This window comes from Pristiophorus japonicus, chromosome 13, assembly GCF_044704955.1.
Source record: "Pristiophorus japonicus isolate sPriJap1 chromosome 13, sPriJap1.hap1, whole genome shotgun sequence".
Lineage (NCBI taxonomy): Eukaryota > Metazoa > Chordata > Chondrichthyes > Pristiophoridae > Pristiophorus > Pristiophorus japonicus.
This window is the reverse complement of record NC_091989.1, coordinates 134,980,058-135,007,843: the sequence shown is the minus strand read 5'-3', so window position 1 is coordinate 135,007,843 and position 27,786 is coordinate 134,980,058. Positions and strand designations below refer to the sequence as shown.

At 44.7% G+C, this 27,786-nt stretch overlaps 1 protein-coding gene across 2 annotated transcripts; it reads left to right on the top strand.

Annotated features, from left to right (window-relative positions):
• The first annotated feature begins 80 nt into the window (after positions 1–80).
• Positions 81–27,492, top strand: cnep1r1 (CTD nuclear envelope phosphatase 1 regulatory subunit 1). Of its 2 annotated transcripts, XM_070896937.1 has the most exons (6): positions 81–230; positions 315–386; positions 16,664–16,737; positions 22,316–22,425; positions 22,866–22,920; positions 26,473–27,490. In XM_070896937.1, the coding sequence occupies exons 1-6, from the start codon at positions 203–205 to the stop codon at positions 26,512–26,514; spliced, it is 381 nt and encodes a 126-aa protein (XP_070753038.1). In that variant the 5' UTR covers positions 81–202; the 3' UTR covers positions 26,515–27,490. The 2 variants fall into 2 exon arrangements, with proteins under 2 accessions (XP_070753038.1, XP_070753040.1); XM_070896939.1 differs by lacking the exon at positions 315–386 and having other exon boundaries at positions 26,473–27,492.
• Positions 27,493–27,786: the final 294 nt, after the last annotated feature.

The window sequence follows — 27,786 nt, the reverse complement described above, 5'->3', positions numbered from 1 at the left end:
TCTTGGCGCGCGCCGCCGTTGACATTTTCCACCAATCAGGTCGCTCCTTACATGGCGGAAGCTGCCGCCGCGGTGGGCCAATCGGGCGCGGATTGTGGAGAGGGAGGGAAGCACTGTGTGTGTGTGAGAGAGAAGAGAGATAGAGAGCGAGTGTGTGTGTGGCCTTTGAAGTTGGTGGCGAGCCCGGAGGCTGCTGATTGTGATGATGAATTCCCTGGAACAAGCGGAAGGTAAACGGGGGGGATGTGTAAGCGCGGGGCCAGGTCAATGCCGTGAAGCAGGCGCGAGATGGGTGTGTTTTTTTTGTGTTGCAGATCTCAAGGCTTTCGAGAGGAGACTGACCGAGTACATCTCCTGCTTGCAGCCGGCGACGGGGCGGTGGCGAAGTGAGTATCCGGGCTGTGTGTGAGTGTGTGCGCGCTCAGTCAGGGTGTTGAATTATTGGGGCTAAGGGAGAAGGGCTGTGGGGGACGGCAGCAGTTTAAAATAGTTGCACTTCCAGATGGAGTTTAGTGGCCAGAGGCCCCTCCAGAGCAACATCAACTAGTCCCAGGAAACACCCTGCAGGTTGCACGAAATCTGGGGAAACTTTGTAATCACAATACTGTGTGAACATTGATCCGGTACAGAAACATGATTATTAATGTACAGCAACTGAAATAAAGTGCCAGTAAGGCAGCATCTATCTACAAGATAAAAATTGAAGTCGCTAGGATCTGGCAACCCTGGTTTAAACATCTATATTGTACTACTGTCTAAATACGCAGTCAAACTCTAAAGAAACAATCACCTGGAAGTTAGTTTAAACGGTTTGGGCGACCATTTACATTTTGCTGCATCAAGCAGAGTAATCAGAGATTGGCATAACAAAAGTGCCCAAAGATGATTACAAGGTTTTTTAAAAACTTTCATGGAATGTAAGCTGAATGGACACTGTTGCATCATGGACGGTAGAAAGAGAGAAATGGCTACATTTAAATCTACAAATCTCCGACAATGCATTTTATTTTCTCTTGGAATGACATTTATGAACATAAGAATTAGGCCATACAGCCCATCGAGCTTGCTCTACCATTCAATAAGATCATCGCTGATCTTCGACCTCAATTCCTGCCCTATCCCCATATCCCTTAATTCCTCTGGAGTCTATATACTCAATAACTGAGCATCGACAGCACTTTGGGGCAGAGAATTCCAAAGATTCACAACCGGCTGAGTGAAGAAATTCCTCCTCAACTCAGTCTTAAAAGGCCCTTATCCTGAGACTATGCCCCCTAGTTCGACACTCTGCAGTCAGGGGAAACAATCTTTCAGCATCTACCCTGTCAATCCTCAGAATCTTCTATGTTTCACCGAGATCACCTCTCCTAAACTTCAGAGAGTATCAATCTACTCAATCTCCTCATAGGAGAGATTTGCAATATAACGGGTGGCTCAGCTGTACAGGGGGGTAGGAAGAAGAGTGGGAGAGCAATAGTGGTAGTGGATTTGATAGTTAGGGGAGCAGACAGGCATTTCTGCAGCTGCAGATGTGACTCCAGGATGGTATGTTGCCTCCCTGGTGCCGGGGTTAAGGATGCATCTGAGCGGCTGCAGAACATTGAGGGGGGAGGGTGAACAGCAAACGGTCATGGTCTATATTGGTACCAATGACATAGGTAGAAAGATGGATGAGGTCCTGCATGCAGATTTTAGGGACCCTGGAAAGAGATTATGTTTGACAAATTTGCTGCAGTTCTTTGAGGATGTAGCGAGCAAGGTGGATAAGGGGGAACCAGTGGATGTGGTGTATTTGGATTTCCAGAAGGCATTCGATAAGGTGCCACATAAAAGGTTACTGCACAAGATAAAAGTTCAAGGGGTTGGGGGTCATAGAAAATAGGAACAGGCCATTCGGCCCTTCGAGCCTGCACCGCCATTCAATATGATCATGGCTGATCATTCAACCTCAGTACCCCATCCCAGCCTTCTCTCTATACCCCTGATCACTTGAGCCGTAAGGGCCACATGTAACTCCCTTTTGAATATGTTCAATGACTGGACTCCACAACTTTCTGTGGCAGAGAATTCCACAGGTTCACAACTATCTGGGTGAAAAAGTTTCTCCTCATCTCGGTCCTATATGGCTTACCCCTTATCCTTAGACTGTGTCCCCTGGTTCTGGACTTCCCCAACATCGGGAACATTCTTCCTGCATCTAACCTGTCCAGTCCCATCAGAATTTTGTATGTTTCTATGAGATCCCTTCTCATTCTTCTAAACTCCAGTGAGTATAAGCCTAGCCAATCCAGTCTTTCCTCATATGTCAGCCCTGCCATCCCGGGAATCAGTCTGGTGAACCTTCGCTGCACTCCCTCAATAGCAAGCACGGCCTTCCTCAGATTAGGAGACCAAAACTGCACACAATGCTCAAGGTGTGGTCTCACCAAGGCCCTGTACAACTGCAGCAAGACCTCCCTGCTCCTATACTCAAATCCCTTCGCTATGAAGGCCAACATGCCATTTGCTTTCTTTACTGCCTGCTGTACCTGCATGCCTACCTTCAATGACTGATGTACCATGACACCCAGGTCATATATTAGCATGGATAGAGGATTGACTATAACAGAAAACAGAGAATCAAGATAAATGGGTCATTTTCCGCCTGGCATACTGTAACTAGTGGGGTGCACAGGGATCGGTGCTGGGTCCTCAACTATTTACAATCTATATTAATGACTTGGATGAAGGGACCGAGTGTAATGTAGCCAAGTTTGCTGATACAAAGATGGGTAGGAAAGCAAATTGTGAGGAGGACACAAAAAATCTGCAAAGGGTTATAGACAGGCTAAGTGAGTAGGCAAAACATTGGCTGATGGAGTATAATGTGGGAAAATGTGAGGTTATCCACTTTGGCAGAAAAAATAGAAAAGCAAATTATAATTTAAATGGAGAAAAACTGCAGAGTGCTACAGTACAGAGGGACCTGGGTGTCCTTGTGCATGAAACACAAAAAGTTAGTATGCAGGTACAGCAAGTAATCAGGAAGGCAAATGGAGTATTGGCCTTTATTGCAAGGGGATAGAGTATAAAAGCAGAGAAGTCCTGCTACAACAGTACAGGCTAGTGAGGCCACACCTAGAATACTGCGTACAGTTTTGGTTTCCGTATTTAACGAATGATATACTTGCATTGGAGGCTATTCAGAGAAGGTTCACTAGGTTGATTCCGGAGATGAGGGGGTTGACTTATGAAGATAGGTTGAGTAGGTTGGGCCTATACTCATTGGAGTTCAGAAGAATGAGACGTGATCTTATTGAAATATATAAGATAATGAGGGGGCTCGACAAGGTGGATACAGAGAGGATATTTACACTCATAGGGGAAACTAGAACTAGGGGACATAGTCTCAGGATAAGGGGCCACCCATTTAAAACTGAGATGAGGAGGAATTTCTTCTCTGAGGGTTGTAAATCTATGGAATTCTCTGTCCCAGAGAGCTGTGGAGGCTGGGTCATTGAATATATTTAAGGCAGATAGACAGATTTTTGAGTGATATGGGAATAAAGGGTTATGGGGAGCGGGCAGGGAAGTGGAACTGAGTCCATGATCAGATCAGCCATGATTGTATTAAATGGCGGAGTAGGCTCGTGGGGCCAGGTGGCCGACTCCTATTTCTTATGTTCTTATTAGAAAGCAGGACCTCTGTTAGAAAGCAGTAGTAATCTCTGGATTGCTCCCAATGCCATGCGCGAGTGAGTATATAGAAACAGGAGGATAGAGCAGATGAATACGTGGCTGAAGGGATGGTGCAGGAGGGAGGACTTCAAATTCTTGGGGAATTGGGACCAGTTCTGGAGCAGATGGGACCTGTACAGGCCGAACAGGCTGCACCTCAACAGGCCCGGAACAAATATCCTCGCGGGGAGGTTTGCTAGTGCGGTTGGGGAGGGTTTAAACTAATTTGGTAGGGGGGTGGGTACCAGGATGTAACATTAGAAAGGGGAAATAAAGTGCTCAAAGTAAGAAATAGTAACGCATTAGGTGGTGTCAAACTAAGAGAATATAGGATGGTCTAAGATGGGTTTACAGTGTATGTATGTGAACGCATGAAGTGTAGTAAACAAGGTAAGTGAGCTGCAAGCACAAATAACCACGTGGGAATATGATGTGGCAATAACTGAGACCTGACACAAAAATGAACAGGATTGGGTATTAAATATTCCTGGTTTTAAGGTGTTCAGGAGAGATCAGAGGTGGTGTGGCTATATTGGTTAAGGAGAATGTTACACTGCTGGAGAGGGAGGATGTCCTGGAAGGGTCAAGGATAGAATCAGTATGACTAGAGTTAAGAAATAATACAGGTGCCATTTCACTACTCGGTGTATTCTATCGACCACCAAATAATGGGAATGATATGGAGGTGCAAATTTGCATAGAAATTAAGGGGCTCAATTTTCCCCAGTGATTTGTGCTGTTTTTTTTGGCACAAGCCGCTTTTTTTGACCTAAGTTTAAAAAACCCAAGTTTCCCCGATCAATTTGCACCAGCATAACTCAGTTATGATTTTTTTTAGGTGCGTTTTTTTTTCCAGCCCAATAACCTACCACCCACGCTAATTCTGGTCAGTTAGGCAAGTTTGGCCAGCTGTTGACAGTTACTCCAGTTCTTCTTGGGCCTCTGTAGTAAAACTTTCTGGTGAGTTAAGGAACTTGGCGCATGTAAGTGCAGCAAATGGCCGGACGGCAGCAGCAGGAGAGGTAAGAGAGAGGGGGTGGGGGTGGGGGTGGGAGCCTTTCGGGTATAGTTAGGTGCGGGGACCGGAATGGAGGAGGCCATTCAGCCTGGGATAGGTGCGGGGAGTGGACTGGGAGGCCACTTGGCCAGGGCTAGGTGCGGGACCGGGAGGGAGGAGGCCATTCGGCCGGGGTTAGATGGTGACCAGGAGGGAGGAGGCCATTCAGCCTGGACTAGGTGCGGGGAGTGAACTGGGAGGCCCTTCAGCCTGGGATAGGAGCGGGGATCAGCATTGTGGGGAGGGGAACTTTAATAATTTAATGGAGGTAAGTTACTGTAATATATTTTAAGGTGCTTGTGAAGTTGCTGCAATGTTTAATGTGCTTGTGCAGGTTGCAAGCTGGCTGTATGTTTCACTTTCCAGCCTCTTTGTCTCCTGGAGACTCACTGTCTCTGTGGTTCAAGACAGGCAGGCAGACAGCAGTTGCAGCACTTCCTTCCACCAGGCTCACAGCTCCCAAGTGGCTAAACAGCTACAACAGCTCTACAACAATTTTTAGTTGAAACTATAAATCAAGTGCCCCCTTATTAAAGGGGCACTAAAACCGACAAATTTAACAAATTAAACTTTTAACATTAGTGGATCAAATTAGAATTTGGTCGCCGGGGGTGATGATGCACTCAGTCCCTCCGACGCCCACCTCTTGCGGAAGGCTGCGAGCGTACTGGTGGACACCGCGTGCTCCATCTCCAGGGACACCCTGGCTCGGATGTAACCGCGGAAGAGAGGCAGGTAGTCGGGCTGAATGACCCCCTCGACCACCCGCTGCTTGGACCGGTTAATGGTACCTTGGCCATGCCCAGGAGCACAATTTCCAGCCTCAGCCCGCATTGTGTCCCTGGTTACCGTAGCAACCTGATCTTTTTGGCATAGATCAAGGCTCCAACCCCAAAATTAAAGGACAGGCTAGGCTGTACCAAAATGAAGAAATCAAGTAGGGAAACTTGACACACTTTTTTTTTTAGCGTACTTGGGCCCCAAAAAAACAGGCGTAACTCTTCAAGTAGGGCCAATAAAAGCTTTGGGGAAAATTGAGCCCACAGAGAGATGTAAGAATTATAGAGTAGAAATACTGATAGGTAGACTTGCATTTCTATAGCGCCTTTCATGACCACCGGACATCTCAAAGGACTTTACAGCCAATGAAGTACTCGTTGGAGTGTCGTCACTGTTGTAATGTGGGAAACATGACAGCCAATTTGCGCACAGCAAGCTCCCACAAACAGCAATGTGATAATGACCAGATAATCTGTTTTTGATAAATATTGGCCAGGACACCGGGGATAACTCATCTGATCTTCTTTGAAATAGTGCCCTGGGATCTTTTATGCCTACCTGAGAGGGCAGACAGGGTCTCGGTTTAAGGTCTCATCCGAAAGACAGCACCTCCTTCAGCACTGCACTGGAGTGTCAGGTTAAATTTTTGTGCTCTGACTCAGAGGCAAGAGTGCTACCCATTGACACATAGCTGACAATACTGGGGGATTATCCTAATATAGACTGGGATCGTAATAGTGTAAAGGGCGGAGAAGTGGAAGAATTTCTGAAGTGTGTTCAGGAGAACCTTCTTGATCATTATGTTTCCAGCCCGACAAGGGAGGAGACATTGCTGGATCTAGTTCTGGGGAATGAGGTAGGTGAAGTAGAGCAAGTGTCAGTAGATGAACGTTTAAGGAACAGTGATCATAGTATCGTAAGGATTAGATTAGCTATGGAAAAGGACAGGGAGCATTTTAGAGTAAAAGTGTTTAACTGGGGGAAGGCCAATTTCAGTGGCATCTGGCCTGGATAAACTGGAATCAAAGATTGGCAGGCAAAGCTGCAATGGGACAATGGGCTGCCTTTAAAGAGGAAATAGTTCAGATACATGTTGAGGTACATTCCCACTAGCGGGGAATGCAGGGCAACTAAAGTCAGAGCTCCCTGGATGACGAAACAGATAGAGAATATGATGAGGAAGAAAAAGAACATGTATGACAGATGTCAAGTTGCAAATACATTTGAGAATCAGGCGATATATAGAAAGGTCAGAGGAGAAGTGAAAAATAAAATAAGAGGGGCAAAGGGAGGGTATGAAAATAGAATGGCAGCCAACGTAAAAGATAATCTAAAGTCTTCTATAAGCATATAAATAGTAAAAGGGTAGCAGGAGGGGTGGAGCCAATTAGGGACCAAAAAGGAGACCTACACATTGAGGCAGAGGATATGGCTGAGGTACTAAATGAGTATTTTGCATCTGTCTTCACCAAGGAAGTGGATGCTGCCATAGACATAGTGAAGGAGGAAGCTGTGGAAACACTTGATGGGATAAAAATTGATAGAGATATTTAGAAAGACTGGTTATACTTAAAGTAGATAAATCACCAGGAGTGGATGGGATGCATCCCAGAATGCTGAGGGAATTGAAGGCGGAAAACGGAAAGGTACTGGCCATAATATTCCAATCCTCCATGGATATGGGGGTGGTGCCAGAGGACTGGAAAATTGTAAATGTTACACCATTTTTCAAAAAAGGGTGTAAAGATAATCCCAGCAACTACAGGCCGGTCAGTTTAACCTCTTTAGTGGGGAAGCTTTTAAAAACAGTAATCAGGGACAAAATTAACAGTCACTTGGCTAGGTGTGGATTAATTAAGGAAAGCCAGCACGGATTTGTTAAAGGCACATTGTGTTTAACCAACTTGATCAAGTTTTTTGATGAGGTAATAGAGAGGGTTGATGAGGGCAGTGCGGTTGGAGTAGTGTACATGGATTTCCAAAAGACGTTCGACAAAGTGCCACATAATAGGCATGGCAGCAAAGTTGAAGCCCATGGAATAAAAGGGACAGTGGCAGCATGGATACGAAATTGGCTAAGTGACAGGAAACAGAGTAGTGGTGAATGGTTGTTTTTCAGACTGGAGGAAGGTACACAGTGGTGGTCCCCAGGGGTTGGCTCTAGGACCACTGCTTTTCTTGATATATATAAATGACTTGGACGTGGGTGTACAAGGCACAATTTAAAAATTTGCAGGTGACACAAAACTTGGAAGTATAGTGAACAGTGAGGAGTAGAGTGATAGACTTAAGGAAGACATAGGCAGGCTGTCCTAAGTCCCTACGGATGACAAACTGATCCTCCTCGGCGACTTCAGTGCCAGAGTCAGTAAGGACACAGACCTCTGGGGAGGCGTGATCGGCAGAGAGGGGGTAGGGAAAACCAACTCCAGCGGTACCCTGCTCCTGACAAAACGCCTAGAACATGACCATGTCATCACCAACACCTTGTTCCGCCAGAGGGACAAGTACAAGGCATCATGGCAACACCCTCGCTCCAAGCACTGGCACCTGCTCAACTACGTCATCGTCCGAGCGAGGGATCACAAAGACGTGCGCATCATCCGTGCCATGACAGGAGCCAACGACTGTTGGAAGGACCACCGCCTAATCTGTTCCGTCATCAACATTAATATAGTCCCAGCAACAGCAACAGAAGGAGTGCCACAGAAAAATCAACGTCAGGGCACTCAAAGACCCAGTTAAGAGAGCCCTATACAGTCAGCGTCTCACCGCCAACCTGGCGACCCCCGACGACCCCGAGACGCAGAGTGCACACAGCGCCTGGTTTGTCCTCAAGGCCACCATAACCAGCGCCTGCGAAGAGACGCTTGGTCACTCAACCAGGAAACACCAGGACTGGTTTGAAGAGAACAACTAGGAGCTAATAAACCACAAGCGCAGTGCATTTCTGGACTTAAAGCAGCAACCCTATTCGGGAGCAGCAAAGCAGCTCAACAGAGAGCTGAAGGCCGAGGTCCAACAAAAAACCCGTGACCTAAAGAACAGATGGTGGGTGGAGAAAGCACAGGAGATCCAGCGGCTGGCTGACAGACATGACGTGCGAGGATTCTTTACCGCAGTTAAGTCCACCTACGACCCAAAGCCCCACCCCACTGCTGGCCAAGAACGGGGAGACACTCATTAAGGACACTGAGGCAGTCAGGGCCTGCTGGAAGGAGCACTTTGAAGATCTCCTTAATCGAGACTCTGCCTTTGGCACGAGTATCCTCGACTCCATCCCGCAGCATGCTACTCGCCACCATCTCAGCAAAACCCCAGCCATGCACAAAATAGAAAAGGCCATCCGTCAACTCAAGAACAACAAGGCATCAGGAGCAGATGGAATCCCCGCCGAGGCACTAAAGTATGGCGGAGAAGCACTATGTATGACCTCATCCCTCTTATCTGGAAGGAGGAGAGCATGCCTGGAAATCTCAGAGATGCCGTAATCGTGACCATCTTCAAAAAGGGGGACAAGTCTGACTGCGGCAACTATAGAGGAATCTCCCTGCTGTCGGCCACTGGGAAAGTCATCGCGAGAATCCTCCTCCACCATCTTCTCTTTGTGGCTGAAGAGCTCCTCCCAGAGTCACAATCCGGATTCCGTCCACTAAGGGATACAACGAACATGATCTTCACCGTGCGATAACTACAAGAGAAATGCAGGGAACAGCACCAACCCTTGTACGTGGCCGCCTTTGACCTCACAAAGGCCTTTGACACTGTCAACTGCGAGGGACTATGGAGCATCGTCCTCCTGTTTCGGCTGCCCTCAAAAGTTTGTCACCATCCTCCGCCTGCTCCATGACGACATGCAAGCCGTGATCTTGACCAACGGATCCACCACAGACCCAATCCACGTCCGGACCGGGGTTAAGCAGGGCTGCGTCATCGCGCCAACACTCATCTCGATCTTCCTCGCTACAATGCTCCATCTCACTCTCAACAAGCTGCCCGCTGAAGTGGAACTAAACTATAGAACCAATGTTCAACCTTCGTCGTCTCCAGGTTAGATCCAAGGTCGTCCCATCCTCTGTCATGGAACTACAGTACGTGGACAACGCTTGCGTCTGCGCACATTCGGAGGCCGAACTCCAAACCATCGTCAACATCTTCACCGAGGCATACGAAAGAATAGGCCTTGCACTAAACATCCATAAGACAAAGGTCCTCCACCAACCTGACTCCGCCTCACAGCACTGCCCCCGCCCGGTCATCAAAATCCACAGCGCGGCCTTGGACAACAGGGACCATTTTCCATACCTCGGGAGCATACTATCAGCAAGGGCAGACATCAACGACTAGGTCCAACACCGCCTCCAGTGTGCCAGTGCAGCCTTTGGTCGCCTGAGGAAGAGTGTGTTTCAAGACCAGTACCTCAAATCGGGCACCAAGCTCATGGTCTACAGGGCAGTAGTGATACCCACCCTCCTATATGGCTCATAGACGTGGACCATATACAGTAGACACCTCAAAGTACTGGAGAATTACCACCAGCGCTGCCTCTGCAAGATCCTGCAAATCCACTGGGAGGATAGATGCACCAACGTCCATGTTCTCGATCAGGCCAACATCCCCACCATCGAAGCACTGACCACACTCGACCACACTTGGGCGGGCCACATCGTCCATATGCCCGACACAAGACTCCCAAAGCAAGCGCTCTACTCTGAACTCCTACACGGCAAGCAAGCCACAGGTGGGCAGAGGAAATGTTTCAAGGTCACCATCAAAGCCTTCTTGATAAAGTGCAACATCCCCACCGGCACCTGGAAATCCCTGGCCCAAGACCGCCCTAGGTGGAGAAAGAGCATTCGGGAGGGCACTGAGCACATCGATTCTTGTCGCCGAGAGCATGCAGAAACCAAACAGATAGCGGAAGGAGCGTGCGGAAAACCAGACTACCCATACACGTTTTCCTTCAACCACTGCCTGTCCCACCTGTGACAGAAACTGTAATTCACATATTGGACTGTACAGTCACCTAAGAAGTCACTTTTTGAGTAAAAGCAAGTCTTCCTCGATTTTGAGGGACTGCCTATGATGATGATGAGACAGGTTGGTGAAATGGGTGGACATGTGGCAGATGAAATTTAATGCAGAAAAGTGTGAAGTGATACATTTTGGTCGAAAGAATGAGGAGAAGACATATAAACTAAAGGGTACAATCCTGACTGGAGTGCATGAACAGAGGGTATGTGTGCACAAATCGTTGAAGATGGCTGGGCAGGTTGAGATAACAGTTAAAAAGGCCTATGGGTTCCTGGGCTTCATAAATAGAGGTATAGAGCACAAAAGTGTGGAAATGATGATGAACCTATATAAAACACTAGTTTGGACCCAACTGGAGCATGATGTCCAAATCTGGGCACCATACTTTAGAAAGGATGTGAAGATCTTAGAGAAAGTGCCGAAAAGATTTAAGAGAATGATTCCTGGAATGAGGGACTTCAGTTATGTTGATAGACTGGAGAAGTTGGGGTTGTTCTACTTGGAGCAGAGAAGATTGAGAGGAGATTTGATATTGTTCAAAATCATGAGGGGTCTGGACAGAGTAGATAGAGGGAAACTGTTCCCATTGACCGAAGCGTTGGAAACCAGAGGACACGGATTTAAGGTGATTGGCAAAAGAACCAAAGGCAATGCAAGAAAAAACGTTTTTACGCAGCGAGTGGTTGGGGTCTGAAAGGGTGGTGAGGCAGACTGAATCTTATCTTTCAAAACGGAGTTGGATAAGTATCTGAAGTAAAAACATTTTCTGGGTTACGGAGAAAGCGCAGAGGACTGGTACTAGCTGAGAGTTGACATGGGCTCGAAGGGCCGAATGGCCTTCTGCCGTGCTGTAACCATTCTATGATTCTAGCCACCTACAAACTTCACTCCAACGTATTGTATGAAATATGCCATATGGATAAAGACTTGTTTCTGGTTAGAATAGACCTTCTGTAAACTGAAAAAATTAGATCATTAGGGATGAGCCTGTTATAAGCATTTATACTGTATTGTGTTTTAAATATTTCTTGAAAGAGAGGAATTTTATTGAATTGCTTCACAATCCTAACTGTGCTACATGTAGACTTGTGCCTCACTCCTCTCTTTCTCGGTTCTAAGCTGGCAAGTGGATGGTCAAAGGTTCTCAACAGACATTTTGTTTGGACTTCCCTTCATTAGCATTATGACTTTTTATGTGCTGCTCTTCGGTGACACCATTGAGGACAAAGCCTGCCCCAGTCTCCCTGTGACTAACAATTTAAAAGCGTAATGATGACAAGGAAGGATTTGGATAACTATATAGGTATCTCCTATTCCCCTTTATAATATCTTGGATCATGTAGCACTTCAGTAGAATACCCTTGGCTTCTTCCTCTTCCCACTCCTAATTGCTGAGGTACACAGTGACTGGATGGATGTCTCATTTCAATATTTTAGATATAAGCACGTTTTTAGTTGGTGAGTGTATCCAATAAGTAGATGAGCTATACGGATAGGGAAGATCTAAGGTTCAATCCCTGGAGCTTCAATGCCCTAGTTATGGATGGGAAAATTCAGCCAGGATTTCTGCTTCTTAGCACTATTCAATGACTCTTGGGGTTGACTGAATTTACCCCCATCCTGAAGCGCTTGAAATGCCTGTTTTTGGTCAAAAAAATCCTTTTTGAAATTGACCATTGGCCACTGGGGCAAAATAGCCATGCTCAGTGCCATGGGACTCAACCTTAGCAAGAATCCAAACCATCAGGAGATAAAGGCTATCAGAAAGAATTGGGGAGGAAATTTTTCGAAAAGGAATTGCTTTGGAACAATCCATGGAATCTAATGAATCATCTCTGAAACTGTGAATTGCCATTTTTTTGAAAACAAACGCAGCCAGGTAATACGATGTCAAGACAACCCCTATGTCTGCACAGATTGATGATGTAATTACTGCACATATGTCTTCCACAGAGAAGCTTATTCCGACAATAACAATGTTAACAATGTACAGTATTAAGGGCCAGCCAAATACTTTCTCATAAGTCTCTATACACCAATGGCACTGAGTAGTGTTGCACTTAAGGCTGATTTGCTTTATTTATGCTCAACACAAAAATCAACTTCATAGACATGCCCATGCATTGTATAAACCAAAACTTGATATTAATGTGCAAAATATCTCAGTGTTGTTTCAGGGTGAACAATGAACCCTTCTACTCCAACAACAACAACTTGTATTTATATAGTGCCTTTAACGTAGTAAAACTTCCCAAGGCGCTTCACAGGAGTGTTATAAGACAAAACAAATAAATTTGACACCGAGCCACACAAGAAGAAATGACGGCAGATGACTAGGTAGGTATTAAGGAGCGTCTTAAAGGATGAAAGAGAGGCAGAGAGGTTTAGGGAGGGAGTTCCAGATCTCATAGGGCCCAGGCAGCTGAAGACATGGCCACTAATGGTTGAGTAATTATAATCAGGGCACAATTTGAAGAGCGCGGACATCTCCCGGGGGGGGAGGGGGGGATTGGTTGTGAGGCTGAAGGAGATTACAGAGATGGGGACGGGCAAGGTCATGAAGGGATTTGTAAACAAGGATGAGAATTTTGAAATCGAAGCGTTGCTTAATTGGGAGCCAATGTAGGTCAGCGAATACAGGAGTGATGGGTGAGCGGGACTTGGTTCGGACACAGGCTGCCGAGGTTTGGATGACCTCAAGTTTACTTAGGGTAGAATGTTGGAGGTCAAGTCTAGAGGTATCAAAGGCATGGATGAGGATTTCAGCAGCAGATAGAAACATAGAAAATAGGTGCAGGAGTAGGCCATTCGGCCCTTCGAGTCTGCACCGCCATTCAATGAGTTCATGGCTGAACATGCAACTTCAGTATCTCATTCCTGCTTTCTCGCCATACCCCTTGATCCCCCTAGTAGTAAGGACTACATCTAACTCCTTTTGAATACATTTAGTAAATTGGCCTCAACTTTCTGTGGTAGAGAATTCCACAGATTCACCACCCTCTGGGTGAAGACGTTTCTCCTCATCTCGGTCCTAAATGGCTTATCCCTTATCCTTCGACTGTGATCCCTGGCTCTGGACTTCCCCAACATTGGGAACATTCTTCCTGCATCTAACCTGTCCAAACCTGTCAGAATTTTAAATGTTTCTATAAGATCCCCTTTCATTCTTCTGAACTCCAGTGAATACAAGCCCAGTTGATCCAGTCTTTCTTGATATGTCAGTCCCGCCAGATGAACTGAGGCAGGGGCAGAGATGGACAATGTTACAGAGTTGGAAATAGTTTTTTTTAGTTATGCTGCGGATATGCGGCCGGAAGCTAATTTCAGGGTCAAGTATGACTCCTAGATTGCGAACGGTCTGTTTCAGCCTCAGATAGATGCTAGGGAGAGGGATGGAGTCGGTGACTAGGAAACACACGAGGTTGCGGGGACCAAAGACAATGGCTTCGATCTTCCCAATATTTAAGGACAGAGCTATTTGTACTAACTATTTGGCCGCCATGTCTCTGATTGGCTCTCCATTATCATATTGCTGATTGGTCCTCTTGGAGGATAAGCCGCACCCTGAAGTTTCTCTGGAATGTGTAAATGGCACTACCCGGCCCAAGTTCTCACTGACTTTGCAAATTGTAATTTGATCCATTCTGACTTCTGAAGCCATAGCGGACAGATTTCAAACAACCCAGCAAAAGCCTCCCAAGTTCCATCCGAAGTCCCTTACTCAGCCGAAGTCCCTTACCCCAGTGCAAGTGCATGACCTTACCCCCCCTCCCACGCCATAGATGGGGTATTGCGTGCGGATTGTTAACAGGTTTATTGGGTATGAAGTGAAGAGTGACAGTGTCGTGACTTCTGGATCTCATCCACTCCAACGATGTCCCTGGTAACACACGCACCGAGCTTTCCGAGAAATTGGGTGCGGGTGTAAAGGGGGTTAGAAGAACGTGATCCATCTTCCCTGAGTTCCCTCTCTCCCCTCCGATCTCCCCCACCAAGTCTCTCTTTCTCCCTGCCCCACCCCATATCTCTTTCCCTCCGTGTCTCTCTCTCTCTCTCCTCCGCCCCCCCCCCCCCGTGTCTTTCTCTCTCTCTCTCTCTCTCTCTCTCTCTCTCTCTCTCTCTCTTTTCCCCCCCCCCCTTTCCAGGCGCTTTCTCTCCCTGCCCCGCGCCCCCCCAAACCAGGCTCTCCTTCCCGCCCCCCCCCCCCCCCCCCACCGCCGCGCCTCTCTCTTCCCTCCCACACCCCCACCTTTGCCTCTCACCTCCCCCGCCGCCGTGTCTCTCTTTTCCAACCCCCACCGCCACCTCTACCTTTTTGCGGCTTGGTGGCTTGTGGCTCAGTCGGGCATCGTGCTCAGAATCAATGTGGCCAATTGCGGGGCCCCACATCTGGTTTAGGGCCCCACTTCTGGTTACGGTTTCGGGCGGGGTGGGGGGATGCAGGCGCAGAAGGGCGAGAAAATCGTTAGTGCAAATAGTCACGTTGAATATTTAATTGGAGAAAATTTCTGCTCATCCAGTATTAGATGTCAGACAAGCAGTCTGACAATCTACAGACCATGGAGAGGTCAAGAGAAGTGGTGGTGAGGTAGAACTGGGTGTCATCAGCGTACATGTGGAAACTGACGCTGTGTTTTCGAATGATGTCGCCAAGGAGCAGCATATAGATGGGAAATAGGAGTGGGCCAAGGACAGATCCTTGGGGGGGGGGGGGGGGCACCAGAGGTAACGATGCAGGAGTAGGAAGAGAAGCCATTGTAGGTGATTTACTGGCTACGATTAGATAGATAAGAATGGAACCAGGCGAGTGCAGTCCCATCCAGTGGCGAGGCATTGGAGGAGGATGGAGTGGTCAACCGTGTCAAAGGCTGCAGACAGTCAAGAAGAACGAGGAGGGATAGTTTACCTTTGTCACAGTCACAAAGGATGTCATTGATGAGAGCCGTTTCGGTACTGTGGCAGGGGTGGAAACCAGATTGAACGGATTCAAACATGGAGTTCCAGGAAAGATGGGCACGGATTTGGGAGGCGACAACACGTTCAAGGACTTTGGAGAGGAAAAGGAGGTTGGAGGTGGGGCGGTAGCTTGCAAGCACAGTGGGGGTCAAGGGTTGGTTTGATGATGAGAGAGGTGATGACATTCTACCATTGGGGTATGCACTAGAAATAATATGCCCTACCTATTGTGTGCTCCAAAATAGAAAACGTCGGGATGGCAGGTTGTGTAGCTCAGGTTAAAAACTATTAATCTAGATCATTAAGAAAACAATTACACCGATGCAAGAATTAGTCAGAATTATTTAAAAATACAGTCTTAATTCTCTACTTTAATAATGTTTTTATCCAAAATAAATATCTTTTGATATGCTTATCCTTGACATGAGTCATTATACTCCGAGGATTGCCTTATTGTAGCACCCTGCATTCTGTCCTTCACAAAGACAACTCTTTGCCAGAAAGAAGCTACAGAAGCCATTTTTAAGTTATTACAATGGCAGGCATAGCTGCAACTTCCAATTAAAAACATACTGGGCCAAAAATTACGCCGAGCTCCCATTACTATCAATGAGAATACCCCGAAAATCAAATAAAACACAAACATAAATTTAAAAAACACTTCACTTTTTAAAAATTTAATGGAAATTGCATTAAATTAAATGTTTTAGAGAAAAAAATATTTTTTGAAATTAAAAAAAATGTTTAAATGTTTAAAAAATAAACTTACCTCCATAGACAAAAATAAATATTTATTTTTTCCATCTATTAAAACTGTTCGCAAGTGCCGGATTTTGGCGCATGTGCATCGTGCGCCAAGAACTGGGACTTGCGGGGCCTCTACAGGTGCGTGCGCGCACATTGTATGCGCCCGTAAAGACCGCGATTTCTAGCCCACTGAGATGCTAAGGATTTGAAAGAATGGATCCTCATGTCTATCACTTACAGTTAAAGTTTTCTTAAAATAACTATGATAAGTGCATTTAGAATTTTACTTTCCTTGGAATGCAATTTGCTGCTGTTCTAGTGAACCACATACATTAAAAATTTGGTAACTGAAGTTTAACTTTTTGTTTGCAGTGATTCTCATAGTTGTTTCAGTGTGTACTGCTACGGGTGCCTGGAATTGGTTAATAGATCCCGAAACACAGAAGGTAATTTGAAGCTTTTATATTTATTTAGAATTGTCAAAACATTTTGCTGGGAACAATTAATTATGTTTTTACTTTTTAGTGGTGGTGATCGATGTTCACTCAAATGGTTCAGTGGATTTGTTTTCTGCTTAATAACAGCTCAATCAGTTTTCTTTCACATTCCCACAAGTTTCAAAAACAGGAATGACTTTACTTGGAGAGATCTTTTAGAAAAATGTACCTATCTGTAATGTATGCACCTGTCAGTTTCCTCAAAAGAGTTGCAGAGCTTTTGATTTCTGCGGTCTGGAAGAATCCATATTCCACGTTTTTATGGAGTGTGCGAGGTTGCAGCCCCTGTTCCATTATTTAAAGGCGCTGCTCCTCAATTTCTGGCTGCACTTCAGTCCCACGCTCCTGATCTTTGGGCACCATGTGCGGAGGGGAGCGGGTAGGTCCGAGGGCCTCCTTGTAGGACTGCTCCTGGGCACAGCCAAGGGTGCCATCAGCCGGTCCAGGCAGCGGGCGGTCGAGGGGGTCGTTCAGCCTGACTGCCTGCCTCTCTTCCGCGTGTACATCCGGGCCAGGGTGTCCTTGGAGATGGAGCACGCGGTGTCCACCGGTACGCTCGCGGCCTTCCGCGAGAGGTGGGCGCCGGAGGGACTGGAGTGCATCGTTACCCCCGGCAACCAAATTTTAATTTGATTTTATATGTTTTAAAGTTTAATTTGTTTTAATTGTCGGGTTTTAGTGTGCCCCTCCCCTTTTATAGGGGGCACTTGTAAATTATGGTTTTACTGCCCAAAAGAAACTAAAAAAACCCACAAAAATCACCAAAAAAAAAACACAAAAAAAAAACGGGCACCTGAAAAGTGTTTGGAGTGTCCCCCAGATCGGGGGGCACTTGATTTAATTATTATGGTTTTCACCAAAAGAGTTGTAGAGCTTTTGCAAAAAAAAGGGCCTTGATAAGTGTTTGGAGTGTTCCCCAGATCGGGGGGCACTTGATTTAAATGTTTAATTTTGCTTCCCAAAAAGAGTTGTAGAGCTATTGAGTGTCCCCCTCCCCTTTTATAGGGGGCACTTGTAAAATGTATGATTTTAGTGGCCCCAAAAAACGGAAAAAAAGGGCCTTGAAAAATGTTTGGAGTGTCCCCCAGATTGTGGGGCACTTGATTTAACTTTTATTTTATCCAACCAAAAGAGTTGTAGAGCTTTTGCAAAAAAAAGAGCCTTGATAAGTGTTTAGAGCGTCCCCCAGATCGGGGGGGCACTTGATTTAGCTGTTTAATTTTGCTTCCCAAAAAGAGTTGTAGAGCTTTTGCAAAAAAAAGGGCCTTGATAAGTGTTTGGAGTGTCCCCCAGATCAGGGGGCACTTGATTTAACTGTTTAATTATGTTTTCCAAAAGAGTTGTATAGCTTTTGACCCCTGTCCGGACAGAATTCCTCATCGGCGCCAAGCCCCGAAACCTCCCTCGGGAGCCGGCCCCTCACAGCTTGAGCCTCCTCAGGGAAATCCCCTCTGTGCCTTTCAGTTCTGCGTGGAGGGGTTTGATGTACGGGCTGCTCTTGCACATTCTTCACCTTGCCATCTTCGTCTGCCGTCCGGACACGCCATGGCACACCATCTTGCCGTCCGGCGGAGGCGGGGGGCCCCGATGGAGTGCACTCTACGTGGGAGTCCTCTCTCTATTTATTGGGGATTTGGCCTGGAGGGTGGTGCACGGAGCAGTCCCGTGCAATAAATTTTTAAGCTGGTTCACGGGCTCCCAGGCCGCCTGCAATTTCTGCGGTCTGGAAGAGTCTGTGTTCCATGTATATGTGGAATGTGCGAGGTTGCAGCCCCGCTTTCAATATTTGAAGGGACTGCTCCTCAAATTTTGGCTGCACTTCAGTCCCATTCTCCTGATCATTGGGCACCCTGTGCAGAGGGGAGCGGGTAGGTCCGAGGGCCTCCTCGTAGGACTGCTCCTGGGCACGGCCAAGGGTGCCATCAGCCGGTCCAGGCAGCGGGCGGTCGAGGGGGTCGTTCAGCCTGACTGCCTGCCTCTCTTCCGCGCCTACATCCAAGCCAGGGTGTCCCTAGAGATGGAGCACGCGGTGTCCACCGGTACGCTCGTGGCCTTCCGCAAGAGGTGGGCGCCAGAGGGACTGGAGTGCATCATCACCCCCGGCAACCAAATTTTAATTTGATTTTATATGTTTCAAAGTTTAATTTGTTTTATTGCCGGGTTTTAGTGTCACCTCCCTTTTAGCCAGGGGGCACTTCTAATGTTTGAGGTTTTAGTGCCCCCCAAAAAACATAAGAATGGGCACTTGAAAAGTGTTTGGAGTGTCCCCTTCCTTTAATCAGGGGGCATTTGAACGAACTGTTTAATTTGTTTCACAACAAAATAGTTGTAGAGCTTTTGACCCCTGTCCGGACAGAATTCCTCATCGGCGCCAAGCCCCGAAACCTCCCTCGGGAGCCGGCACCTCACGACTTGAGCTTCCTCAGGGAAATCCCCTCCGTGCCTTTCGGTTCTGTGCGGAGCGGTTTCCTGTATGGGCTGCTCTTGCACACTCTCCACCTTGCCGTCTTCGTCTGCCGTCCGGACACGCCACCTTGCCATCCGGAGGAGGCGGGGGTCCCCAATGTAGTGCACTCTACGTGGGAGTCCTCCCTCTATTTATTGGGGTCTTGGCGTGGAGGGTGATCCACTGAGCAGTCCCGTGCAATAAGTTTTTAAGTCGGTTCACGGGCTCCCAGACCGCCTGCAATTTCTGCGGTCTGGAAGAGTCCGTGTTCCATGTATATGTGGAATGTGCGAGGTTGCAGCCCCTCTTTCAATATTTGAAGGGGCTGCTCCTCAAATTCTGGTTGCATTTCAGTCCCACACTCCTGATCTTTGGGCACCCTGTTTGGAGGGGAGCGGGAAGGTCGGAAGGCCTCCTCATAGGACTGCTCCTGGGCATGGCCAAGGGGACCATCAGCCGGTCCAGGCAGTAGGGGGTCGTTCAGCCCGACTGCCTGCCTCTTCCATGGTTACATTCGCGCCGTTACGTTCCAGGGTGTCCCTGGAGATGGAGCTCACGATATGCTAGTGGCCTTCCGCGAGAGGTGGGCACTGGAGAGACTGGAGTGCATCATCACCCCGGGAACAGAATTTTAATTTGATTTGGCATGGTTCCCAGTTGATTTGTTAATTTGTGGGTTCTAGTGCCCATACCAAAAGGGTATTTTAATGTAGTTGTAGAGCTATTGAGTTGGGAGTGGCTTAGCGAGTCATGTGATGTTCACAAGACTCAATAAAACCCCAGCCAGTTGGGTTCAGGGGATCCACAATGAGGTTGGTGGTTGTGAGCCTGGTGGATGAACTAGTAATGTGTAGTGTGATCGTTAAATCTTTACCAACAAACCAACTAGTTCTTAATAGCAGTATGTTGCTATGAATGCTTAAGCAAAGAACCCATGAAGCAAATACATTACACTATCCAAAATTAAAGGATTAGAGTTTAGTTAGTTTTCTGGCACTTTGTAAGCCAGGGAATGGTCCAAAAGAACATCAGGTGATAGTATTAACATTTCTTAAATGTCACATAAGAAATGACAATAATATAGATGACTGGCTTGTTTGAGCAGTTGTCATGGCAGGGTTCAGAGTTTGCAAAGCCATGCATACTGTATGCTCATGGTCTGAGTTTAGATGTTGCCTCTTTTTTTAATTAAATATCTAAATCTTCCAACTGTTGTATTATGAATACAAGGCCAGGTTCAGGAAAAATAACCATCTGTTTTTGAATTTTTATTTGAAATACTATAATAGTCTTCAAAAATGAGGGAATTGTCAGTTTTTCTCTGCTTGAAACCTGCTCTTTTTTGAGCTAATTTGCTTATTGGCTTGTGCTCTTCATTTAGAATAAGTAGTAAACAATTATGGCTGCCTTTGTGTCAATCTTTTCCTGTTGCTTCCTTTGATTAAAATATATGTTTAAAGAAAACCTGTTCCCTTTTCTTTTGCTCCTTTCACGCTCCATGTGGGAGCATTAAAACAGTTCTAGGAGATACTGCAGCTTGGTTGGGCACCAAAAGACGAAAATAAAACACCGTAAGCTAAACAAACTTGCTGAAGCTGCCTATAAAGTTCTGTAGCTTAAACATATTTCTGCTGTGACAGGTCAAATTTCTAATGTTGTGTGAACAGAAGACCATCTGGCTGTGTGGCACATTATCAACCCCACTGAGCTCAGTGATTTAGATTGCTATGTTGTCTATAAGTCATCCTGTAGTATGAAAGTGATCCTGGAAATGTGTTACATCCAAATATAATCATCTGGAAAAGGTCGTTAGATATTGGACCCACCATAAGTGTTTCTAGCTCACCACGATGCAAAATGCACAAGTGTCGGTTACTTGAGAATGTCCTCAGTTGAAAAAAATTGTCCATAATAACTTCTAGAACAATCTTTTCTACACACTGTAGGCCTGGATAACCCAACAGCTTTGAGAATCTTCAGGCAATTTTGGTAAAGGGAAACTCTTAACTTGTATTAGACCCCTAATTGTGCTTAGATATAATTGGTGGAGCACCTCAGCTGTTTAAGCAGTGAGTCGCTGAGCCACAGATGACGAAGATCACAGATTTTATCCATGTACTGTATTGTGTTGACTTGAGCGGTGTTAATAATGTTACAATGGGTTTCAGTGCCACTGGGCAAAAAAAATGGCCAGAGTTCCCGCTTCTGATTATCCAACAACCCTTGTTAGAAGTGTGCGCATGTCGGGGAGGATGCGATCAGGGTCAGCTGGGCTGAACTCTTTTTCTAACAGGTTTTCAATACTCTAAACATCAACAGTCACTTGAATGAGATATGGTAGTGTGTCTGACATTGTAAAGCCATATTGCAACAAGAAGTTGACCCCTTCAGGAGACAGCAAAAGAAGAAAATTGACTGGTGGGGAGTGCGGGGGGTGGGAAAATGAGATTGGCTGTTATATGGAAAAATGTAGGTGATCTGGCACTCTAAGGAATATTTGATCTACTCCTGCTCAATTTGTGAAAATGTTATTTGTGGAGCGCAGGGTGGAATAAGAAGGTTGTAATACTTAAGACTAACAAATCTCCCGAGAGTTGTGGGGGGAGGTGAGCGGGAAATCTGAGTGCTTTATGATCTTGAAAATCATGCGTGTGTTTAGAGGTTGAATTCATTTGTAGAGTTCCTAAAGTAAATTGTGTATGGTCCATGGAAAGAATGGGTTAGAGCATTCCACATGTTCTTACTTGCATGAATATCGAGGAAGCAGCTGTTACTACTGATGTTTGGTGTTGGAGTGCTGATTTCATTTTTAATTCCAGTGTTTGCCAAATTGAAATAACTTTATTTCCAATATAGGAGCAATGTGGTAAGATAAATGACAGCCAGATTGTAGCGAATTTTAAAGTGAGTTTCATATGTAGGTATGTTTCTGTAAATCGCTGATGTTGCTGACATTTCAAAATCATTTTGGCACAATTGTATCATTACCCACTTGATTTTATTTACAAATGCTATAGTTTTTATGTTCTAAATGAAAAAATGTTCTAAAAATTACTCAATTATATTTTTAACCTTTTTTAGGTTTCTTTTTTCACGTCACTATGGAATCATCCATTCTTTACGATCAGCTGTATAACTCTTATTGGTTTATTCTTTGCCGGAATACATAAAAGAGTGGTTGCACCATCAATGTATCCTTTTTGTGGTGTGTTCTTCAAATTGTTATCAATAGGACTTGCAGATTAGGTGGGCCGAGGGAGAGTTTTTTTGATGCTTTTGCAAATGCTGACTGCATTTTTTATTAATTTAGTTACCTTCTGCAGAGATGAGCCATGTCTTCACTCAGTGTACCAATATGTTGTTATATTTAGTGTGCTGATTACTATTAAACTGAAGATTGCAAGCATTTAACCAGTACAGAAACCATTATCAGCCAGCATTCTTTAACTTTGTATGTTATAGTTTTACAATACAATTTTCTTTACTGTATTCTGTTGAGTCGTTTGTCATCCTGGTAGAGTTAACATATCTGTAGTTTCTTGTGCAATGCTTTCCATAGAACATGACCAATATCATGCAACTCCAATTTTAATTGATGAATAATTGGTTTTCCTTAACATGTTGTTTGCAGCATTGCTGCAAGATGTCGAACCGTTTTGGCAGAGTACAATATGTCTTGCGATGATGTAAGTATTTATTTCCATAACCAGAGTACCTGGGAAATGTACATAATATTGCATCGGTTTTAAATGTCGTAGTCCTGGCTGATTTAATAAAATGTTGTAGTCCTGGCTCATTTAAGAAAATTCAGACGTTTGTATTCTATACTAAAAAAGCAAATAATAGCCTGATTTCGCCTATTTAAATGGGCGGCCCCCTTATTCTAGGGGCCATAGTTTCAGAATAAGGGGCCGCCCATTTAAAACTGAGATGAGGAGGAATTTCTTCTCTCAGAGGGTTGTAAATCTGTGGAATTCTCTGGCCCAGAGAGCTGTGGAAGCTGGGACATTGAATATATTTAAGGCAGAGATAGACAGATTTTTGAGCAACAAGGGAATAAAGGGTTATCGGGAGCAGGCAGCGAAGTGGAACTCAGTCCATGATCAGATCAGCTATGATCTTATTAAATGGTGGAGCAGGCTCGAGGGGTCAAATGGCCTATTTCTGCTCCTATTTCTTGTGATTTGAGTTCGGCGAAATCAGGCTATTATTTGCTTTTTTAGTATAGCGCACAAATACTGAATTTTCTTATCTGTTTTCTGCCATTTTTTTTTCAAAACACCATGTTCTATGCTTTGGGGGCATTGCATGTATTTTCTTCTTTATGCAGGCTTTTTAAAAAAGTTTTAAACTTCTTCCAGCAATAGATAAATGAAGGGGGAGAAGGAAGTGAGAAACTAGTGAATAGTGCAACCATGTTTTAAGTGTGGGATTTGGTACTGATTTGTGAAATATGTGTTATTTTTATGTGTCTTGAGTTTGGTGCCCGACTGACACCCTTTGCTACAGATGGAAAACAATATTTTGAAGAACTCCTGTCATTTTGTGATGGGTTCTTCTGAGCGGAAGACAGAAATTTATAAACAGTTACAACTCCCCTCTGATTCTGAGTTTACGAGCAGCTACAATTACGTAGATTTGTCTATTTCCATCACTCCAGCTCATAGGGCAGGCTTGATCAGTGCATTAGAAAGTTTAAAAGCAAAACCATACACCTGACTCCAGCCATAAACAGTCCCGCAGCTGGTATTTTTCAAATTGGTCCAAGTCTCAGATCAATAGCTGTAGGGGATTTGGTCTAATGCAGAGCTTGGTATCTTGGGTGGTTTAGTGTACAAAACAATATGAACCTGCCTTTTCTTGTAAACTGCACAGGAAGAGATCTATTCACTTTTACTTGCCATGCATCTTGTCCCCATACTCTTGGAATCTCCAGTGTGCCAGAATTGTTGTTTGTCAGTGGGCTACTACAATAGTTACTGGACAAGAAATCAAATTTAATCATTAATTTTACCTTCAAATTCATTTTTTTCTCTTCCAAAATTTATCGTTTTTATAGATTTCCCTGTTGCTGAAATTCAGTGAACTCTGAATCTAATCCAGCAGTCTCAAATGTGGGTTACTTTATTCAATCCATTTTTGGTTGGGAGACAAGATTGTTAATTGTCTTATGGTACTGTTGGACGCATGCATCTTTAGAGCCCAATTTTGGCCATGACTTGCATCAATTTTTTTGGAGTAAGTTTTTTCTGGCGTAAGTTTAAAAAATGTCATTTTCCCCCCAAAATTTGCTCCAGAGTAAGTCAGTTAGGTACGATTTTTTTTTAGTTCAGTTTTTTTTTCAAAATGGGGCGTTCCCAGACACTTAGGCCAGTTTTGGCCATTTATGTCACTTTGGCCAGCAAAATCTTACTCCAAATCGACTTAGGTCAGCGTATGTGGCCAGCTCTTAAAAACATTGCGAGCAGTTAAGAATTCGGCGCAGGTTAGTACATTTAAAGCACCAACACTTACAAAAGCACTAAACAAAGCATAAAAATAAGCATTCAATAACAAATAAAAAATACAAGAAAGCTGCGAGGACCTGCACCAAGACTTACAAAGCACTAAACAAAGGCCAAACAGTAATAAGCAATCAATCAATAACAAATAAAAAATAGAAGTCCTACCTTTATGCCAGAAACAATTTTTTTTTAAAGTCCCCCCCCCCCCCCCGCATCAAAACACTCTTTTTCTCCACCCCCCCCGCCAAAACTCTCTTTCACCCCCCCAATCAAAACTCTCAAGCACAATCATCAATAAATAAAAAATAAAATTGAAGTCCTACCTCAGCCCGGGAACTCAGCGGGCCGGCCGGTGCGAGAGGCCACGCGGCCGGGGATAGGGTGTGCCGAGCATCGGGTCCTACTCGCAGCCCGCAGGACACGCTGGGAGGGCGAAGAAATTGCGCGCAGACTTCACTGTGCATGCGCGCAGCTGCCGGCGGTGCTTCCTGCGCTGGCCTGTTGCTCCGCCTCCCACTTCACTATCTACGCCACGCTGGGAAACTGGAGATTCGGCAGAGCGGGCAGGATGGGGCCCCTTATATCGGCGCCATTTCCAGCACGCAAAGTCGGCGCATTTAAGGTAAGTGCGCCGAAAAAAGGGGTTGAGGAAAATTGGGCCCATGGTCCCTAGCTCTTAAGTATGCTTCAGGAACGAAAGGGATTTCATTCTTTGCCCATTTATTGTTGTCTGTATTAGTGGTAATGCTTTTTTAATGGATTTGTTCCATTGTTTGTTTCAGTTACTGGTTTGCAACCACTACCCGGGAAAGTGCTAAGTAACATTTAACAAAAGCTGGCGTCTCAATTTTTGGGTGCATTTACACAAAAACTGTAGTGTCCGTACAAAGCAATTTCACACTGACACTGCAATTATAGTGTAACTGGAACCTGAATCTGGAGTCCGGGCCAAGTCTGATCTGAAACTAAAGTAGAACTGAAATTGCTTCACACGTCTGCTAAACTTATAATTTAGATGCAGCTTTTACTTCAGGAACCTGTTCCCCATCTCTTTTTAATTCCCGCTTCATGATTGATAGACCTGTCCAGCTCACTCGTCTTTCCTGTGCTGCTCCTTGCAATCTTCTCACATGGCAACTCAAAAGCTCTAGAAAGGAGAGGGGAAAAGGAAAGTAAAAATTAAAAGGAGAACAACAATGGAAAAATGGGGAAGAAACCAATGTGAAGAAGTGAGTGAAACAGAAGTGGCAGTGGAGGAAGAGACAGAGTGAAATGCAGAAGTAAAGAAGGAGGCAGATTATTGTTACAGATTTACCACTACCCGTATCCTTAGCTACAGGAGAATGAGGTGTTGAGAATTGTTGGATTCCATCCAAGAAAGTTTGAGAACCAATGCATTCAATAATGTTGTTTAAATTTATTGTCAAGAATGACTGGGCTTGAGCGAGCCTTGACTGAAAGTGGGTAGGTACACCTCTGATGTCCCTCATTTTGTGAGTACAGCATCTATGGTTTCTGTCCTTTCAGCTTTCATTTATTTGTAGGACATTACTGTTATGCTGACTCATGGATCTGTTTTTTAATTAGCTGTTGAATTCACAACATGCTATATGTTGCAAGTTGTCAGTATGTTGTGCAGTAACTCTTGTGTATTTTATTTTTATAAACGTATGGAAACTACTTTTTTTTAAACTTCTCAATTTTCTTTCTTTTATTTATTTTTCATTTTTCTAGACTGGAAAATTAATATTAAAGCCTAGGCCCCATGTCCAATGACGAATCTACATGCCAGTTGCTCTGTGGCTCTTTGAAAAGGTGAAAATAACTTCAAATGCGAGTCCACTGATGCGATGCTCCTTTTGGTGTCAACATTCTTATTTTCAGCTCGGTAAAGCTCCCAAGAACAGAAAAAATCTTCAGCAATAGAGGTGCATTTTATGAGAAATCTAATATTGCAGCTGGCAGGTTAGAGATTTTGGGTAACCTGGTATAAAATACAATTTGGAAGTTGTATTTAAATCTTAACAGGTCACTTTAATTTATTAGGAAGTTCTAGGTTCTTGTGTTTTAACTTCTGAGTTGGACTGCTCATATATTTTATTATTGATATGCTTTTGTAATTATTTGTGACTCAGACTCAAAAAAATACAACATCAAGGATTTATAAACTGTGGCCGATTCTCATTGATTGAGAATTGGGCTGAACTATATCAGGAACTGTTCCAACAAGATTGCTAAACCACTGTTGCATGCCTTTATTCTTCCAATCCATTGTTTTCCCTTCTGCAGATGTTTTTTTTTTCAATAAAGTTATGAGAATGTTCTGTTGCTGAGTTACCTTTACTGTTCACCACTATTTGTTATGAGGCATCTGTCTCCTTATTCCATATAGACTGCAGGTGAATTAAAAATGGATCACCAGTGCTTTGGGTGTAAACTTGAATCCTTCAATCTGCTAAATTGTGTTGTGTAAGAATCTATTTATAGGAAGAGATCATTTGTTTTGCAAACTATTGCATATAAAAATTCTAATTTTACTTCTCAATTATGCAGACTTGTATAACCATGTAGAAATGAACTTTTTCAATCTTGCAGTTGTCCATGTTCTCTTGCCTTGCAATGCTCGAACTTATTATAGTTCTACCTTTGCCTCTTTGTATTTTAATGACTTGAATGATTTAAACTTTTAAATTTTAAAAGCATCATGACTTTGTAAATGTTTTTCAGCCACTTGAATTTTGTAGGCCTGTGTACATAGCAATAAACAATTTATATGGAAATGAGTTTTTTTTTGTTGTAAAGTGATCATAATACAGTTGTTGCAGGAATCAATCGTACATTTGAATACACTAGATATCGAGGATGGGATTTAAATATTTAAGATATACTGAAAAGCCAAGCAAGCTGTCTGATACATTTCTGGATGAGCCAGAGTTTACTCCAATTAAACACCAGTAAGACCAAAGCCATTGTTTAAAACCCTCATCAAATACTCTGGCACCTTGGTACCACCTTCATCCCCCTTTCTTGGCTGCTCACTCAGACTGT

Coding starts and splice junctions, on each gene's coding strand:
- cnep1r1 (XM_070896937.1), top strand. CDS start 203: ATGATGAATTCCCTGGAACAAGCGGAAG. Junction 22,426..22,865: donor AGAGTGGTTGCACCATCAAT/GTATCCTTTTTG, acceptor TGTTGTTTGCAG/CATTGCTGCAAGATGTCGAA. Junction 22,921..26,472: donor ACAATATGTCTTGCGATGAT/GTAAGTATTTAT, acceptor TCATTTTTCTAG/ACTGGAAAATTAATATTAAA.